The sequence below is a fragment of the Artibeus jamaicensis genome, unplaced genomic scaffold (genome assembly GCF_021234435.1).
Source record: "Artibeus jamaicensis isolate MK-2021 breed Jamaican fruit bat unplaced genomic scaffold, CSHL_Jam_final scaffold_461, whole genome shotgun sequence".
NCBI classification, from domain to species: domain Eukaryota; kingdom Metazoa; phylum Chordata; class Mammalia; order Chiroptera; family Phyllostomidae; genus Artibeus; species Artibeus jamaicensis.
Genome location: NW_026522045.1, coordinates 506,170 through 524,890, shown reverse-complemented (window position 1 = coordinate 524,890; position 18,721 = coordinate 506,170). Strand labels below are relative to the sequence as shown.

Here is an 18,721-nt window from a genome sequence, read left to right as displayed (position 1 = left end):
TAACAGTATGGATGAATAGCAATGGTGCATTGAAGGGATTTTCTGTTTTTGCATCTTCTTTTTGTAATCCAATTAACACAAATGTTGCCTTAATCTTTTATCTGTCTGAATGACTATATATACATTTTTTTCTCTAATGTAATAAAATTAGGAACTTGGAAGATACCATCTTCAGTGTAAGTATTACTGAGGGCTTATCTCAATTTTTTGAAAGTCCCACATAGTTAATGTAATCTGTACTAAAATAAATTATTAATACAGAAATTTAATATGTTACTGGTATTATATAGAGAAGGGAAAATTATTCTGGATAATGAAAAGTATTATTGCTTAAAAACAAAAGGTTTTATCAAGTGTACTTAAAAAAATCACAACAAAGAGTTTATAAAAGTATTTTAATAAAATGTTTAAATAAATTTCAGTTAAACTTACTAAGCTTAATTCTCCTATACGTACATTTTATTTGTTTGCCTGCCTAACCTATAAAAATGAAACATGATTATGATACAGGGTGCAGCCAGGGGGGCCCCCCCCAAAAAAAGATTTAGAAAGGTGTCCAGAATTCAAAGTGTATAGAAATATTGGAGACATATAAGATGTCCTCACCGACCCCCCCAGGGGGAAGGGATGAATGGAGCCAGGCCATTGAGAGCTGTTTTGCATAGCAACAGTTTTGCAGCTAACCCCTGGAATGATTATTTAACATATCTATAACCTTTAACTGGTTTCATAGATATGTTAAATAGCTGTGGCCAAGTTTGAGGCCAGGGAGAGGAGGTAGTAGCTGGGACTGAGGAAGGTAAGGAAGGGCTGCGCCCCTGAGGGAGAGTGCCTGTGTCAGGGAGCTTGGAAAAGACTGGCTCCGAGACATGAAGGGTCCCCGCTTGGCCAGATGGGGGGAGAGCCACGCGGTTTCAGCAGAGTGAGGACCCCTCTTGGTGAGGTGAAAGAGGGAGCCACATGGTTTTGGCAGGGTGCAGACCCCCTCTTTCCCAGGTGAAAGGGAAGAACCATGCAGCTTTGCCAGAATGGAGATCCCTGCAGCCAGGTGAAGAAGAAAGCCACATGCTTTTGGTGGAGTGTGGACTCCTGCAGCTTTGGTAGAAGAGGCCCACGGGGCTTTGGGGTGCCCCCTTTGGCTGCGGGGCCTGAAAAGCAACAGAGACTTTGACTGGAACTGGGTACAAAGGACTGTTGCCAGTGGACCATGAGAGGGTACCACAGTACTTTGGATTAACTCGACATCCTGCACAGTGACACAGCTGACGGTGCCAGCAGCCTGCAATACAGACGTGTGCTCTTTTCCTGATTTACGGTACCCAGAGTTGGGACAGTGGGAGAAGGGAATGCTGTGTGGGTGTAGGTGTACAACCTAAAGGACTTTGATATTTTAGTGGTGGCATTAGGCCTGAATAGCATTAAATAAACATTTTGTTTCCTTTTCACCAATCTCTGGCATTAAGAGATGTCTTTCCAATTGGCGGCGGACAGAAGGGCCCAGTAGATTTTAGTATTTTGTTTTTGGGAGGGGCCCCTGTTGTATAGCAGTTTTGGGCATCCCTAGGTGGGCCAAATATTGTATTGCCCCTCCCTCGGACCACCTCTTGTTGTTCGGTAACAATTATATATAAAATAGAGCATTTAGGACTACTAATAATTCTTTAGAACATCAAACTTACAGAAATCAAGCACCAATGTACCACATAACTACAACAGATTGTAATTTATCCAAATATCACATTCTATTTGAAGAACTATCCAATAAACAATCACATTTTTTAAAACATTCAAAAATTACTCTGCTATTTAAACAGTATAATTTCATTTAAAGAGAAAAAACCTATGGTAAGAAAAGTAAATCATTCAATAAACACTGGAAATAAGCATATGAATTCACAAGTTGCTATCTTTAGCACATTTAAATTAATTGCTAGATTCAGCAAGAGACAGCAATGACTATAATAAGCCAAATCAAGACAGAAAGTAAGTCTAATGTAAAAACAACAGAATTGTTTTTGTCTCTGAGCTGGCTCCATGACTGCATCTATTTTTGCCTAATATATAGATATTTCAGAAACAAGGAGCTCCTACGCAACTAAATAATAATTTTCAACTTTTTCTGTATCTTTTCTCCATTCAACTGATCAAGAATATTTTCATTTGCTTGCCGGTAAAAACTTTACAAGTCCAGTCAATTTTCCACTGTGATCTCCCTCTGAGCTTCAAATATCGTTAGAAAAATGGAAAAGTTCAGAGCAGCTGGAGAAGCTGTGAGGTTCCAAAGGGATGCCAGTTGAGATCTTTTGTTGAAAAACACTACTTCCTAAAAGTCAACAGGTCAAACTTAGTCACAGTTGGAGGCAGGTGTCCTCAGGAAATGTAAAAACTTTTTGCTGATTCACTCAGCAGATTTAAAATGTTCTCCATCCACATTGGGGTACATATGGCCCTCGACCATCAGATATTCAAGAGCTTCCTTGATGGCATTGATACTCAGGCTGCAAAGCTCAGTCTGGAGCTCTTGAATGTTCTTACCTTCCTGTTGAGGACACTCATGAATTAAATGCAGCACCTTCTTTTGGATAAACTCAGGGCTGGCCTCACCATACTCTGGAGCCCGATCCACTATGGATGGAATAACAAGTGTACTCTGCCCAAAGGCTACCCTGACCATTTCCAGAATATGTTAGGTGAACTCGTTCATGTCTTCCAAGGTGAGGATCTGCAATACCTCAAGGCTCTTCACCTCTGCAGAACCACTGAGGATACCAAACACTTTAGTAAAAACTTTCACCTGATATGGAGTCAGCTCTTGCTTTGCTTTACTTCTGCCAAGCCAGTGGTGGGCATTGATAGGCTTGGTGGTCGTATCATGGATCTTGTAAAAAATATACTTTGACATTTTCTCTGCCTTTCTGATGACCCCTACGATTGAGATGTGGGAAACTAATATTCCCCTAACCTTGAAAACATTCTTGACCAGAGTGGCTGTGAGCATCTGATTCACACAACAAGGTATAATGTTCTTAATTCCAGCCCTGAATCTTGGAGCTCTCAGAACAGGAGCTGTGCCACCCGGAGTATGTCACTGTTGCCACTGACTCCATTCATAGCAGAAAAGCTACCACGGCTCCCAAACCCTTTCCCACTCATCTTAACCAAAGCACAAGCAGATAAGTTGGAGTGACTTGTCTCTACTCAGCAAGTTCCTCAAGCAAGCTTCCACTTCCACCCAGGGTTACATTGAATGCATGGTTTGTGAGGATATACATAGCTCCACATCACCATGGATCCAATCAGCTACCATAATGCAGCTGCCTCCAGCCAGTCAGGACCTGCCAGCTTTTCTCCTAATCCCATAGTTCTTTGGAGTTGTCTAGTACTTATCAGTGCTACATTTTAATAGGCCGGTGTATAATTTCAGGCCTCTCCTGCCATCTAATAAAAAGGCATTTTTGCTAGTTTCCCTGAACTCCTTCTTTCCTAAATTTCACAAGTTCTTCCACAGTAATTTTTGAAAAGATTTTATTTATTTATTTTTAGAGAGAGGGGAAGGGAGTGAGAAGGAAAAGAAGACAAACATCGATGGGACAGAGAAAGTAAAACATCCATCAGTTGTCTCCCAGGGAACCTGGCCCACAACCAAGGCATGTGCCCTGAACCCAATGGAACTTGGGTTTTCTGGACAAGGCCCAACCCGCTGGGCCACAGCAATCAGTTTCCGCAGTCGCTTCTTAAAGATTAATTTATTCACTCACTAAGTCAGTTAACCATTACACAAAATTTGGGAACAGACAAGTTCACTATGGTAGAGTGCTGAAGGTTATGTGAGGGGATGTGGAGTTGAAGGTGACGGGGGCAGGCAAGAGGTGGCGAGGGGGGAAACCACTGCCAAGGTCACTGTTAGGAAAGAACGCAAATCTTTGTTCAAATCGTTAAAACAAGAAGCATATTTCTTACAGTCCCTTTTTACAGATTATTTTTTGACTTGTTTAATCAGTTAAGCAATGGAAATTCTGGAACACTGAAGTACACTGTGGAAGAGTGCTGTAGGTTACATGGGCATGAAGGAGGCAGGGACATGAGGGGGAGGGGGGGTGAAGGGCAACTAGAAGGAAAGAATTGGGGGACATGGTGTGGGGGGTCACCACTTTGGTTACTGCTCTCAGAGAATTCACATGCTGTTCAAATCATTAAAACCAAAGGCACTCTGGAAGAAATAGGAAGATAGCAACCTTTGAATGATTATATTGAAATGTAAGTTTGTCTTACCACTTCCTCTTTAAAGTTTTTATTGTAGAATTATAATTTTCCAGTTTTCCTGACAAATGCACTATAGATAAAAATGAATATAGTTGCCCTGGCCAGGTGGCTCAGTTGCTTGGAGCATCATTCCCAACACCAAAGGGTTGAGGTTCACCCCCTTACCCTGCCCGCCTCTATCAGGTGCCTACTGGAAGCAACCCATAGATGTTTCTTTCTCTCTCCCTCTCCCTCTAATTCTCTCTAAAAGCATATCTTTGGGTGAGGATTCAAAAAAAAATGGTGGCCCTCGAACAACATGTCCGTGCAGTTCAAACCTGTACTGTTCAAGGGTAAACTGGCACTGGAAATCTAGGTTATGCAGATGCTTAAGTTATAATCCAATTTTTTAGTCTACAGGCAGTGGGCACCCCTACCCCCCAAAAGTTGTTCAAGAGTCAACTATACTATGATGAATTTGAATTTATACATAAATCCTAAGGGAATTACTGAGCTCTAAATTATTTTCAAGGCTCTGTAGCTAAGTGAGAGAAGTTCAAGATGTGACCCCATTATATGTTAAGAATATGAATAAAATAAAAACTCAATTTTTATATATTTTATGTATTAATTTCTATACTTAAGAGGATAGCAATTGTGTAATTAGACCCCACAATATTTTCACATTACACTGAAAGTCTATTTTCCTTATAAAAATATTTTATTTTTGGTGTAATTTAAAGGCTTTTTATTGGACTTCCGCCAAGATGGAGGCATAGGTGGATGTGCCGTGCCTTCTCCCACAACCAAGATTAGAGAAAACTAAATATTAGCAACAGAAAACACAGCCAGAACACGGAAAATTGAACTTTTCAGAAGTCCGTTAACAACAAATTCTTCAGCCTGACCGGTAAGGGGAGAAACCAGCGGCTGGCGGAGCAGGGTTGCACAGGAGAACTTGGCCAGACACACTCAGGCCCGAGGAATCCAGGCGCAGGGTCAGACCTAGTGAGCGACCCAGCGAGCAACCAGGCGAGCGACCTCGGGGGACACAGCCGGGCCGGGGCTGCGTGTTGACTGAGGTCGCGCATTTGTGCGCGGGTGGACAGGCGAGGGAGTGGGCGGTTGGACCGGGCCCGGCAGGTCCCCACTGCAAGCGGCAGTGGAGGGCGCCGCCATTTCCCTGCTCTGACCCCACCTCCACATACAGCGTCATAACCCAGCGACTCTGAGTGGCCCGGCCCAGGTGAACCACCTAAGGCACTGCTCCTCCGCACCCAGCTGTGTGAAGCGGCAGAGGGGGCCGCCATTTCCCTGCTCTGACCACACCCCCACATACAGCGTCACAACCCAGCGACCTGGGAATCCAAGCCGCCGCTTCTCACACTTAAAGGGCCCGAACAGACCAAGAATGGCGCAGCAGGATCTCAGAGCCCCAGAAATAAATCTAAGCGATGAATAAATAGCAAAACTCACAGACGCACAGTTTAAAAAATTGGTGATCAGGATCCTCACAGAACTGGTTGATTATAGCCACAAATTAGACAAATATATGAAGGCGAAACTAATTGAAATGAATGGAATTGCACAGGACACCAAGAGCAATGAAAAGGAAACTGGGACTCAAATCAATGGAGTGGACCAGAAGAAAGCAAATAATGGACAAACAGAAAAGAGTCAAGAAGCAAGAATTCAAAGAAATGAGGAGAGTCTTAGGAACCTCCAGGACATCTTTAAACGCCCCAACATCCGAATTATAGGGGTACCAGAAGGGGGAAAGGCACAGCCACCAGTGGAAAACTTATTTGAACAAATAATAAAGGAGAATTTCCCCAATCTGGCAAAGGCAATAGACTTCCAGGAAATCCAGGAAGCTCAGAGAGTCCCAAAGAAGTTGGACCCAAGAAGGAACACACCAAGGCACATCATCATTACATTAGCCAAGATTAAAATGAAGGAGAGAATCCTAGAAGCAGCAAGAGCTAAGGGGACAGTCACCTACAAAGGAGTCCCCATCAGACTGTCAGCTGATTTCTCAAAAGAGACCTTACAGGCAAGAAGGGGCTGGAAAGAGGTATTCCAAGTCATGAAATCTAAAGACCTACAACCAAGATTGCTCTATCCAGCAAAACTTTCATTTAAAATGGAAGGACAGATAAGGTGCTTCTCAGATAAGATCAAATTCAAGGAGTTCATCATCACCAAGCCCTTATTATATGAAATGTTAAAGGGACTTATCTAAGAAAAAGAAGTTAAAGAAACATGAACAGTGAAAGGACAACAAACTCACAGTTATTAACAACCACACCTAAAACGAAAGCAAACTAAAAGGACAGCTAGATCAGGAGTGGAAACATAGAAATGAAGATCTCAAGGAGGGTTAGCAACAGGGGGAGTGGGAGGAGGAGAAGGGGGGAGAAGGTACAGAAAATAAGTAGCATAGACAGTAGATAGAAAATAGATGGGGGGGCAAGAATAGCATGGGAAATATAGAATCTAAAGGACTTGAGACACATGGTCATAAACTAAAGGGGGGGTGAGGGTGGGGATGGGGGGTAGGGTGGAGGGGAATGAAGGGGGGAATAGAACAACTGTAACAGCATAATCAATAAAAAATTAAAAAAATAAAATAAAATAAAATAAAATAAAAATAAATAAGTAAAATCTTAAAAAAAAATAAATAAAATAAAATGCTTTTGATATGGTAAAAAAAATGCTTTTTATTTTTATGCTTAATATGGGAAAATCAGTTACTGGAATATATCACTGGCAAGGAACTTGTTTAGAGTCTTTTTCAACAATTTTGAAGAGTTTATTAGTACTTTCATTTCTTTTATTGGTTAAATAATTAAATTTTTGCTATTCCAAATGATAGAAATATGTAAATAGTATATCTAAAATGTGTAGAAGTAACTCCTATATTTATATTTACTTCTCATGTTAAAAAAGAAATGATATCATAGAGCCAATATGAGGGGAAACCAAAAAGACCAGGAATTTATTTATTAAAAATTGTGCATTTATTCTTATATGTTTAAACTTCAGTCACCTTCCAAGTCCTCTCCATTTGATGCAACACACCTATTGAGATGTTTTTCCACTGCTTCAATGATTTGAAAACAGTTTTTGAAATCATTGATTTTGATGCCTTTTAGTGCTTCTACCATTTTTTTTCAACTCTTCCACATTGGAATAACATTTCCCTTTCAGCACTTTCTTTATCCAGGGAAACTAAGTGTCACTTGGGGTGAGATCAGGTGATTAGGGAGGGTGGGGTACAAGGATCATATGCTGTTTAGCAGTCAAAAACTGCTCAACACAGTATGGTGTGGGCAAGTGCACTCATAAATCATCCATCATGAAATAAGCAAACAAAAAAATTCAGTGAAGCTGAACACAGACTCTCACAACAACACCAGCTGGAACACTGACACAGATGTTTTCCTAGAACCCTCACCTGGCATGGGAAGCCTGTACTACAGGGGGCCTGCCCCCCAGAAGATAATTCCAGGTTTTTTGGGTCCCTCCTTGTATATTTGTATACTGAATTTGTTTTATAAATAAATATATAATAACCATTACCTGGGTATACAAATTTCCATGTAAATATGCATATTTAACTTCTGGATACATGTTTATATAACCACAGAGGAACTACACATCTAAGTAATATTTGTTTTCTTAAAATAGAATATTACTAGAGATCAGATTAACTACACTTTCTTAAATGCTTACAACCTCATAATTAGACATTGCTGTATTATTACATTAGCTAACATTAGACATCTGATCAGAAAATCTTGACATTAACACGATTTAACTGATTACATTCCCAACAATTATATACAGTACAAATTGTATGAATCATACCAAAACAAATAAGAACCACCTACCTGACAGGATTGCTGGTTAAAGAAACCCTCAGAGACTCCAGGCAATTAAGAAGTTTCTCATCTGAAATACCAGATCGTAATTCATGAACGTATTCTTGTGAAGACAGGGTGCATTCATGTTTGCTGTTTTTCAGTCCTCCCTATATAGAAGAAAATGATAGCAATTAAGACAAAAAACAGTTTCTTTTTATAAAATTTTGAAACAAAATTATGCATAAAATATATTAAGATTTTACTATATAAAAATGTGTGCAGAGTACTAGGCACTTAAAAATTCACGGTCACAGAACTGATGTGTTGAAATCACATTGGGTGTATCTCAACACTCTCCTCAGCCTCATTTAAAAGAAAATTACACTGCTGGTGCTCATGACCTGAATAGAATATGGACCTGAGTTGCATAAAGTATCGCTGACAGGAAAGCTTAAATTTACAATTCAGGTATTAGGATTAACATTAGCTGCTCCTCAACCCACAGGATGAACATTTAGCAATCATCTTATTAATTTTTACAGCTAAGATATTTGTATTCTTTTCCACAAAACACAGTGAATGAACCTTAACATAAAACATGATACATAGCCCACATTTATTGAAATGGCGTATCTGCCTACCTGAACAAACATTATAAAACAATATAGTCTCCTATTAGCATGTTAGTCAAATTAGTCTAAAGCATTCATCAATTCCAATTTCTTTCTAACTTTGTTAGTCTCATGTTATAGATGAATCTTAAAAAAGTCATTAATACATTTATCTGATAGTAGCTAGTTTTGAGCTTAATTTCCAATATAGGTGGGATTATTTCTAGAACTCATTATAACATCACAACTCTTTAGCTTCGTCACCAAATTGTAATTATCTAAGTAGTTTGGGGAAACAGCTGGGAGGAAAACATCATCAACACATTCACTGTACCAATAATGCATAGTTTTACCTTCCAGATACATATAATCATAAGTACCACTTAATATATTACAAACATATCCCTACGAATAAAAACCCTTGCTTGATTCCCATTTTCTAAGTTTTTACAAATTATACTCAGTTTCTGCTAAGTATCTAAGCTGCAATAAGGAAAGCAATTTTTCTCATTTGGTAGAATTCATAGCATTAGAATATATAGAATTTTAAAAAACAATGTGTTGATGAGAAAAAATAGATGCCTTAGGGTATTACACTATTGTCTTTTTATTGAGAAGACCTTCTCAATATAGAAATTATCCATCATTTCTAATGTCTGATTTTTTAAATTCCATTAAATAGTAAACATTTAAAGTCTAATGTATATGGAAATTATTCCCTTATACCACTGTGGCTTTATCACTCCTATAGCACATAAGACATTGGGGCGGAGGTCATTGTGTCTGTCTCTCTTCTAAACTGGGAAGTCCATGTAAGCCAAGTACCTGACATAGTGAATGAATTTAGTGAACCTTAACAAAAGTGTGCTGTTATTGAATCTGTCCATAACAATAACAGAACAAAGAATATAATTTCATACTTTTAGTGCCCGTATTTTGTGCACTGGCCACTGACCCGATTTTTTCTTGCTTTGTTAAGCTACACAGATGTTCAAGAAGTCTACTGTATAAATTACCACATACAGTAAGCACAGTATGCACAGTGGCACAGTAAGTAAAACCATCACCATGAAATCATTTCCAAATTTCTATGGCTTATTTATCTACCTCTTAAGGCTATATACAGATCCACAAGTAAATGCCAATAGCATAGAACTGCAAGTTATCACCACATACCACTTCTATATGAAATTCAAACTTTTTTCTTAATTAATAGATAACAAGGCTCTACTGATCCCCTGGAGGCTTGTATATAAATAAACCTTATTCCTGTAGAATGAGTTTTGCATTTGCTGTTTTCTCTGTCTGAAAGATTGACCCCTGACCCCTCCATTGCTAGATCTCATCATCTTAGTTTTATCCCACTGTAAACCTCATTTATAGCATTAGTTTTACATGTTTATCTCCTATAGCACTTTGTTTGTTCACTGTTTCTTCCTCATTAAAAGATAAACTCTATGAGGCAGGAATCTTGCCTACCTTTCTCAACACTGTATCTCTAGATCTTAACACTGTGCTTGGCATACAGTAAGTACTCAATACATATTTCTTGAATGAATGGATGAATGGATGGATGGAGAATAAACAAATGAATGAACAACTATTGAGTTTCAACATGCAGAAGGTTCAAAATTCAGTTTAGTTTTCCATCAGAGTATTAGAGTTCTGAGATATCCCATTATAATATATTCAGATACGTGAGCATTGAACAGATAAATTGAGACAATGTATGACAGCATGCTGAGGACCACTCAAACTGCCACTGGGTTTGAATCATGGCCCCCTCACTTATGTTCCAGGTAATCCCTCAGCAGGCAATTGAACTAATCTCTATAAACCTGTTGAATTATCCATGATATAGGGGTAATAAACACCTAGCCCCTCCATGTTTGTTACGGATTAAGTAAGACAATGCATATGAAGTGCCTAAAACAGAGTAAGCTGACCAGACAATGTTAGTTCCCAGCTTCCATATGGTCATGGCTAAGATACTATTTATGGAACAATTGGGCCAGCCCATCACATTGAGACTTACCACTCCTCCAAATCTTAGAAACAAGTTTAAATTATATAATTTAAGATAATCTCTGGTTATAATGAGTGGAAGCAAATGACCTAATGGAGCGAAACCAAAAATACAGAGCCTCATAGAATAAATAAATGACTTTTATCAAGCCTAGAAGTACTTAGGGGTTTTATCACAAGTTCACATTTGATAATCATGAAAATGTGATACCATGTAATGGCTAGACTGGCCCTTAAATGTCAGTTCTTCTAATACCCTAATTACAGAAATAGAAAACAGCGGTGATTACCAAAGTTCACATAATTAGTAAGACAGCAGGACTAAAAACACTAATGTTCTGGTCCTCAGGTTACTTCTTTATATATTGTATGTCACTTTTTCCCAATATTGAATAAAACATTAAACAACAAGTACTTAATTGTGAAACCTCTACTATAAAATGTCAAAGAATCTTCAGCATAATAAATATGGTACACCATAATATTAAAGAAATCACCTAAAAACAAAATAGTGCAATAGATTAATTCCCACTATCTTTAATAGGGCTATAATACAAGAATGGCTTATTATTAACACCCTGTTCTGATACTAAACAAAGGAAACAACTAGATAATGGATGGATAATAATGGAAATTTTAATTAACTGCTCTGTATGAGATTAATGAAAATTACCACTGTGCCCATTTGATCTTTAAAAAATAACGCAAAGTTACCAATTAGCATACATCATGCTACTCTAAAGCTAGGTGAACAAAAAGCTTTCCTAATTTGAAGCTATTTCTTAATTTGAAAATCACTAGGTTGGAAACACTTGTCAGTGTGAGTGTGCTTGTATTATCCTAAGACATTACACAAAGAACCAAAAAAGAACTTTGGGTTAGTATAATAATCACATCTTCCTACCCCGATATGAAATGTTAGTAACAAAACCAGAGAAGCAATAGTCTAGAAGAAACATTTTAAGTTTGCAGTGGAGATAGGACTTATAATTTAGGATGACTTACTCTGAGAATGATTTGTCACTCTTTAATGTAAATACATATTTACTTATAATTTGAGGAAAGCTTTCTAGTTCTACGCTGTAAGGTATCTTCCTGCAGACACTAGGAAGAATTGATCATTACACAGGTCTTTTCAACTATAATGCATACACAAATAGCAATTACTACCAGCGGTGTCACCTTCAAAGAGTATGGACAATATTATCATGAAAACAGTAATAATGTTACTATTATTGACCATGATTCATAAACCCTAATGAAGTCAGGTTAATTTGCCTACTTTAATCAAATGAGTTTCTTATCTATCATAGCCGTTCTCTGAAAAAGCAATGTTAGAGATGAACACATTTGGAATTATACCTACAAAGGTCTCAGTATTGTCCTTTGAGAGGCTCCTAAGCCTTTAAAAGCTTGGGAAATTAAAAGGCTATTTTCCTCATCATCAGTTTCTTAAGTTCCAATAGGAAAAGGAAACATAAAACAAGCGCCTGATCCAAATTAATCTACCTATTTATTCTATTAGTGATACATTTGGTGAGCTATATAACTCTGAATGCTAAACTTTAGATGGCTTCTCTCCTAATATTTAGGACAAATACCTTATAAAAGGAGACGATGGAGTTACGTACTTCATTTATCCAGAATATACAAAATATATTTTGAAATAAATATATTACAACATTTCAAATTACTATATATGCAATTTGCAGTGAAAATTCTTTACACTGCATGAAACATACAACATAAAAATAACTGTACATTATCAATTCAGAGTCTCTAAGATAAAAACCTACACAGATAATTACTATCATGAGATAACATCAGAGAGTGTCATTCCCCATTGCAAGGCACAATGGGGAATTAAGCCCTTTTTAATTAAGGCTTTATTTGGAAGCTGAAAGTAATATGCAAAATACGAGAACATACCCTAAATTCTAGGATAGAAAAAAAATTCACAGCAATACAGATGTACTGTAATTCTTCATATTATACATACCATTTGTCCCAAAAGGATTTGACTAAGTTACTTTATATGTGATTAGCTAAAAGGCTTTTTTAAAAATATAAGATTTTCTATGAGAAATAATTTATTGTTTAGTTACTGAAGCTTCTATATATTAAATACCAGATTAAAGCATTTTACCCCCAAATCACAAATCCTAAAACCGTAACAAGAATATTTAAATTATTCTTTCGGCACATGTATTCTTAGAAATATCAAGTACACAAAGAAACTCTAAATGTGTACTATGTCACCCTATTGGTATTTCTTTTGCTATGAAACATGTATTTAATGTATAAAATATTAAAAATAATTTATAAAATATGAAGGAAAATACTTATAATAATATCAAGGAATTACTCAATGCACAAATTTTCATTTCTACCATTATAAAAGAATATTTTAATAAGTAGAATGTTGATCCCAAAACATTCAACTTCACTTCTTGTGAAACATTTCTTGTCCAGCAATCTCATTTGATATACACACTTTCAGACACATAAACAACAAAAAGCTAAACCATTGTTATTGTTAAATGATTTGCTAGAGAAAGCTAATTAAAATATTTCATGCTATTCAAAATTCGTCAATATGTTTAATAAACTATCAGTCTGATATGTTTCTGAATAGTGAAAACTTTATCAGGATTTGTCATTTTGGGCAAAGACTATGAAGATATTTAAATCTAATGTTTTCCCTCTCTGCTTTACCATTTTTTAGATCTAATTCTAAGTTTAGACACTGTAACAAAGCTAATTTAATAATACTTTTGCAGATTATAATAAGTGTTTCCTACAGCCTAGATAGAAACTATTTTAAGTAGGTAATAAAGCTGTGAATGTAAATGAAATAAAAAAAATGTCTTCTAGCAAACAAAAACTTTCCCCATTATTTTCAAACTTGGCAGAGAGAGGCACAGAGAACTCAAAAATGCCTTCAATATAATGTCTTCACATTGCGGAGAGCAATTTAGGCTCAGCAAAACTTCATTTATTCCTTATAATAATGTGAAATTAAATTTTATTGGCTTTATATTTTTAATATGCATATTTATTTTTAAAAGTTATATAAGAACTACTGGCATAATTTATATCTTACTTTGTGTGAGTGCATATATTAAAACAGCATAATTAAATTATTTTAAGCCACCACTGGGGCCTTTGAGAAGTTATGTCCTTTAAAAGGAGGTCTATATTTTGCTCAAATTTCAAAAACTGCCATAGGTAAAAACAGGGACTTTGGCTGTGGAGTGACAAATATATCTGTATTGTAAAAGATGGCTTCGGCATGGAGGTGTGTAGAAAAGCAGCTGTGGTAGAGAGTAGAAGCAGTAGGTTTGCTTAGTCTTTTTAAACCATCGCAGAAGAATATGATGTGCTAACCGTTAATAATGCAGTTAGAAAGATAAGACTGGACAAGAACGGTTTTTAAAACATAGACTTAATTCACCTACTAAGTGAATGAGGAAGCCAGGCTAGGTTAAGATGGAGGAAGTAAGATGTTTTCCCAATTTATGCAAGCACTCTGAGCTAAATGATGATGTTATCTGCATGCTTACAATCAGGAAACAAAGGCTTACAAAACCTGGGCAGTATAAGTGGTAGAGCCTGAATTGATCCCAAGTCTTTGGGATTCTGAGGCCTGTGTGCTGAACCACTGAGTGACAATTTCTTCCATACTCAGTGATAAAGTTGTGTTTGTTTATGCACCACAGAGCATGTTGAAGGTGAGAAGACAAGGCCAAGTAAGAAAATCTGAGCAGTGATTACATTCAGAACCAGACAGCAGGAGGTACAAAACAGGGTATTTTATAGATAGATAAGAATGAGTGAGATGAATAAGATTTTAATTTGTATACAAGCAACTGAATACTCAATTTTCCCTTTATGCAATCTGACCTCTAAAAAATTACTGCAACATTAGAAGTAGTAATATATTTATAATAAAGTCACATAGTCCATAAATGTTCAGTTTAATTAAAGAAACTGACATCTTTGGGATCAAATACTATTTTAGTAGGATAGTCTGCTGGTTAGTATGGTTAAAGAATGCTTTGTTTAGATTAGTATATGTAAATTCTAAGAATACCCAGAAGTTGCTCTTTTTTGGTTTCATTTCAGTAAACTGATTTTTACCTAACAAAGTCAAACATTTGTTTGTATTTTCTACAATAGCGATGGAGTTATAGGTTATTCAAGCTTTTTGTAATAAATAATTCATCTATGCAGCATAAGAATCAATTCTATTCTTAAATAGTATACAACAAATATCACAAAATACTTTTGCTCAAAGCCCTAGCCTCACTTGAAAAAACAACTTGATAGGAATACTGAGCATGTAGTCTTCCTAGGTTTTTTTTTAAAGTTCAAACAATGTTATGGCTCAAAAGGGATATGCATCATGTTACAGTTAGAGGTTATGCCAATAGAAGCAGCAGTATAATATAATCCAATGTGATGGCATTACTTCCAAAGATTACCCACTGTTCTGTTGGTAATGTTCTTACCTCTACAGACCCAAGTTGTGAATTTGAACATAAGAAACCACACATCCCTGTGCCATCAAGATAATTATTCTAAAAATAGCATTACTTCATGTTCTATATTTGATCTGACCTCTTCAGAGGTTTATTATTTTAGCCTGTCACTTACTTGTCAGAGAGAAAATTACTAACACTTCAACACAAACACACACACATCTCTAAGATGCTTCATTTCCTTGTTCTATTAACCAATGTAAAATATCAACATTAAATATTTTCAAAAGGTAAGATAATCATTGTCTTTATAAATCATGTCTTTATAAACTCACCCACAAAATAAATGAACCTTTTAACTTATCAAATATATTCAGTGAGGTTTTGTACAGCAAAGAATAAAACCCACAACTGGTGATTTTTTTAAGTGCAAGTTAACGAACATAATTTACACTACTCAAATCTAACATCAGTCAGAGGGCTCTGCAACCAATTCTACATTCCTTTAAACAAAGGAAGACAAAAGAACAAGAAAAGTCAGCCATCTGGAGCCCAATACGTTAAGGCACTGTTGTGACATTTCCAATGAGTACATTAAGGGACACTATCAAAAGAAGAGGCCGCTGTATGATGTGTGTCTTTGGGACAAAATCAGAAATCTTAACAACAAAACCTGAAGAGTCCTAAAGTTTCTTCTAAAGTTATGGTCTGTCATTGGCAAGTATTAACAGTGTTATGCAGATCTACTTAGTCAATGAATATGAGTTTCTAGGAGGAACAAGACATTATCCTAAGCCTGAGAGAAATATGAACATGCATGAAAGTTTCTGCCTGGCAAGAAGTACTCATATAATATCAAATATTGATCTCTTCTCTAAAAGCATGTATAGTCACAAATTGTATGCACATACAAAACGAACCAATACATTATAATTTGTTTACTCCCTTAACACAGTGGAAGGAAACTGACTTTGGAGTCATGGAAATTTGAATCCATTATCTGCTACTTAGAACTATTTCACAATAAAAGTAACAATTTTTGTGGGTTTCACCATCTTACAAAATTATTTTGAGGATTTAAATATAAAGAAGTATAAAATGTCCAGCACTTATGCTTGACACATTGATAATTAATCAATGCATATTTATTGCCTCTTATCAACATAATCACCACCAGTCACTGTGAATTCACTTTACAATTTACTATCCTGATCTTTATAAGCAATTCTGCAAAGCAATAATTACCCCCAATTTACCAATGAGAAAACTTGAAGCCCACAAAGTTAAGAAACTTATGTGAGGTCACACAGCTAGTAAGTAGCAGAGATCAAACTTCTGTTCGTTTCGAACTCCATGCTTGGGGGCCTACAAAGCCCTCTGTAATTTTGCCTTTCCCTACCTCTACAACTTCATCTGACACCATTCCCCATCCCTATGCACTATTCTCTGGTCTATTATAACCACACTAGTCTATTTTCTAGCACTCGAACATCCCAAACCCATATCCATAGTAGGGGCTATGCATGTGTTTTCCCATCTGCTTTGAAGGCTCTTTTCCTGAATTTGTGCATGGTTGTCTCCTTCCATTATTTAAATATCACCCCCTCAGAGGCCCTTCTCTGAAGATCTTTTTTTTTAAATATTTTATTTATTTATCTTTAGAGGGGAAGGGAAGAAGAGAGGGAGAGAAATATCAATGTGTGGTTGCCTCTCATGTGTCCCCCGCTGGGAACTGGCCTGCACCCCAGGCACATGCCCTGACTGGGAATCAAACTGCAATCCTCTGGGTTGCAGGCCCACACTCAATCCACTGAGCTACACGAGCCAGAGCTCTGATGATCTTATATGACATATCCCAGCATTAAATCAACACCCTAAAAACCCCTTCACCACTCCATTTTAGTCTTTTGGGGGCTCTTATTGCTATTTGGTATTTTCTTTGCTTACTCATATGTTGGTTCTCTGTCCCCCTTCACTAAAATATAAGTCCCATGGCAGCAAGGACTTTGTCTGTCTCCTTAAAATCTGTATCCCCAGTCCAGGACATAGTGCCTAGAGCACAGGAAATACTTTAATATTTGTTGAATGAATGAATGGATATACCACCCAAGATTTTAACTCTGTTGTTGAAATATGCATACATATCAACACAAATTCACACCATATTTGGAAAGTATAGTTACGGGTGAGTTTTCAGGAGACACAAATATGACAGAAAGGAACTGTGGCACATATTCCTGAAATACTGCAGAGTATATCAGATACACTAATTAACCTTCAGTGAGAACCAATTTCTCACCTTCAGTCAAACTCCCTTACTTTTAGAAAGCTATACCCTATATATACCCTATATGAGTCCTGGAAAGGAAACTTGGCCTGGTTGGTGTGGCTCAGTAGCTTGAGCACCGTCCTGCGAACCAAATGGTCTCCAATTCAATTACCAGTCAGGGCACGTGCCTGGGTTGTGGGCCGGGTCCCCAGTGGGAGCACACAAGGCAACCACACATTGATTTTTTTCTCCCTCTCTTTCTCCCTCCCTCCCCCGCTATCTAAAAACAATAAAATCTTTAAAAAAAGAAATCTCTAGATTCATGATCTTACATAAACCTATAGACCAACCCTCCTTCTTCATCGCACTAGGATCCAGAAGTCAGTCCCTTTGATCTATCTGGTCTGCTGAACAGTCCACATCCCACATAAGTCATTTTAGATTAGCAGAAAGTGGTGTTGAGAGATTTTCCTAGACTAGACTGATGATTAAAACACAACACTAGTAATACGAAAGAGGCAGTGTGCTAAAGAGAAAAACTCACCGGAGTGCAAAATAGGGCACTTCAATTTCAAGCTTTGCTCAATGACAGTTTGCTTTGTGCCATGAGATGCACAGGTTCACTGGTTGATTGTTTCCTCGCCTTATGAAAATGAGGTGTTGGATTAAAAGACTACCTCTAAGGTCGCTTGCAGATAGAAGATTCCATAGTTCTGTGACAAATTAAGGAATAGATACTTCCTGAGGCCTCTAAGAAAGAGTAACCACTACCAAGACAAAAAATGGGGCAGAAGCACAGTAAGTCTCTCCCCAAAAGTGATATCCTATGGATACTGAGTCCCATATGACTTACCAAATTCCAACTGATTCTCATCCCTGCATATATACCAGAATAAACATATTACTTACTCCCGAGATTACTTATGGCCCCGTGATTATTCTTGATAATTCCTTATTTCCTCCACCAGATACTTTAAGTGTTACTCTTTCAGTAGACTTCCTCAAGGGCAGTGACTTTTTGTAATGTTTCACATAAAATTTTAGGACTATAGCTATTGCTGTGATACACTTTATAGTACTAGAACTTTACAAAATCCTAGGGTTGGGAGATGGAACTTCTTTCCTCCAATAAATATTTCACATACTGAAACACAAAAATGTGCCTGTGGGGAAGCATTTTTATGAGAAATATCATATATATTAGTAAATGTGTTCACATAGATCTCA

General features: G+C 37.0%; 1 protein-coding gene across 3 annotated transcripts in view; it reads right to left on the bottom strand.

The window, feature by feature from the left end:
- The window catches only part of DIAPH2 (diaphanous related formin 2), a 914,916-nt gene that overhangs the window by 723,462 nt on the left and 172,733 nt on the right, over positions 1-18,721 (bottom strand). For all 3 annotated transcript variants that reach the window (XM_037165779.2, XM_037165780.2, XM_037165781.2), the window contains one exon: positions 8,136-8,275. In XM_037165779.2, coding sequence (XP_037021674.2) covers positions 8,136-8,275 — 140 coding nt within the window. The remainder of the gene's footprint in view (positions 1-8,135; positions 8,276-18,721) is intronic.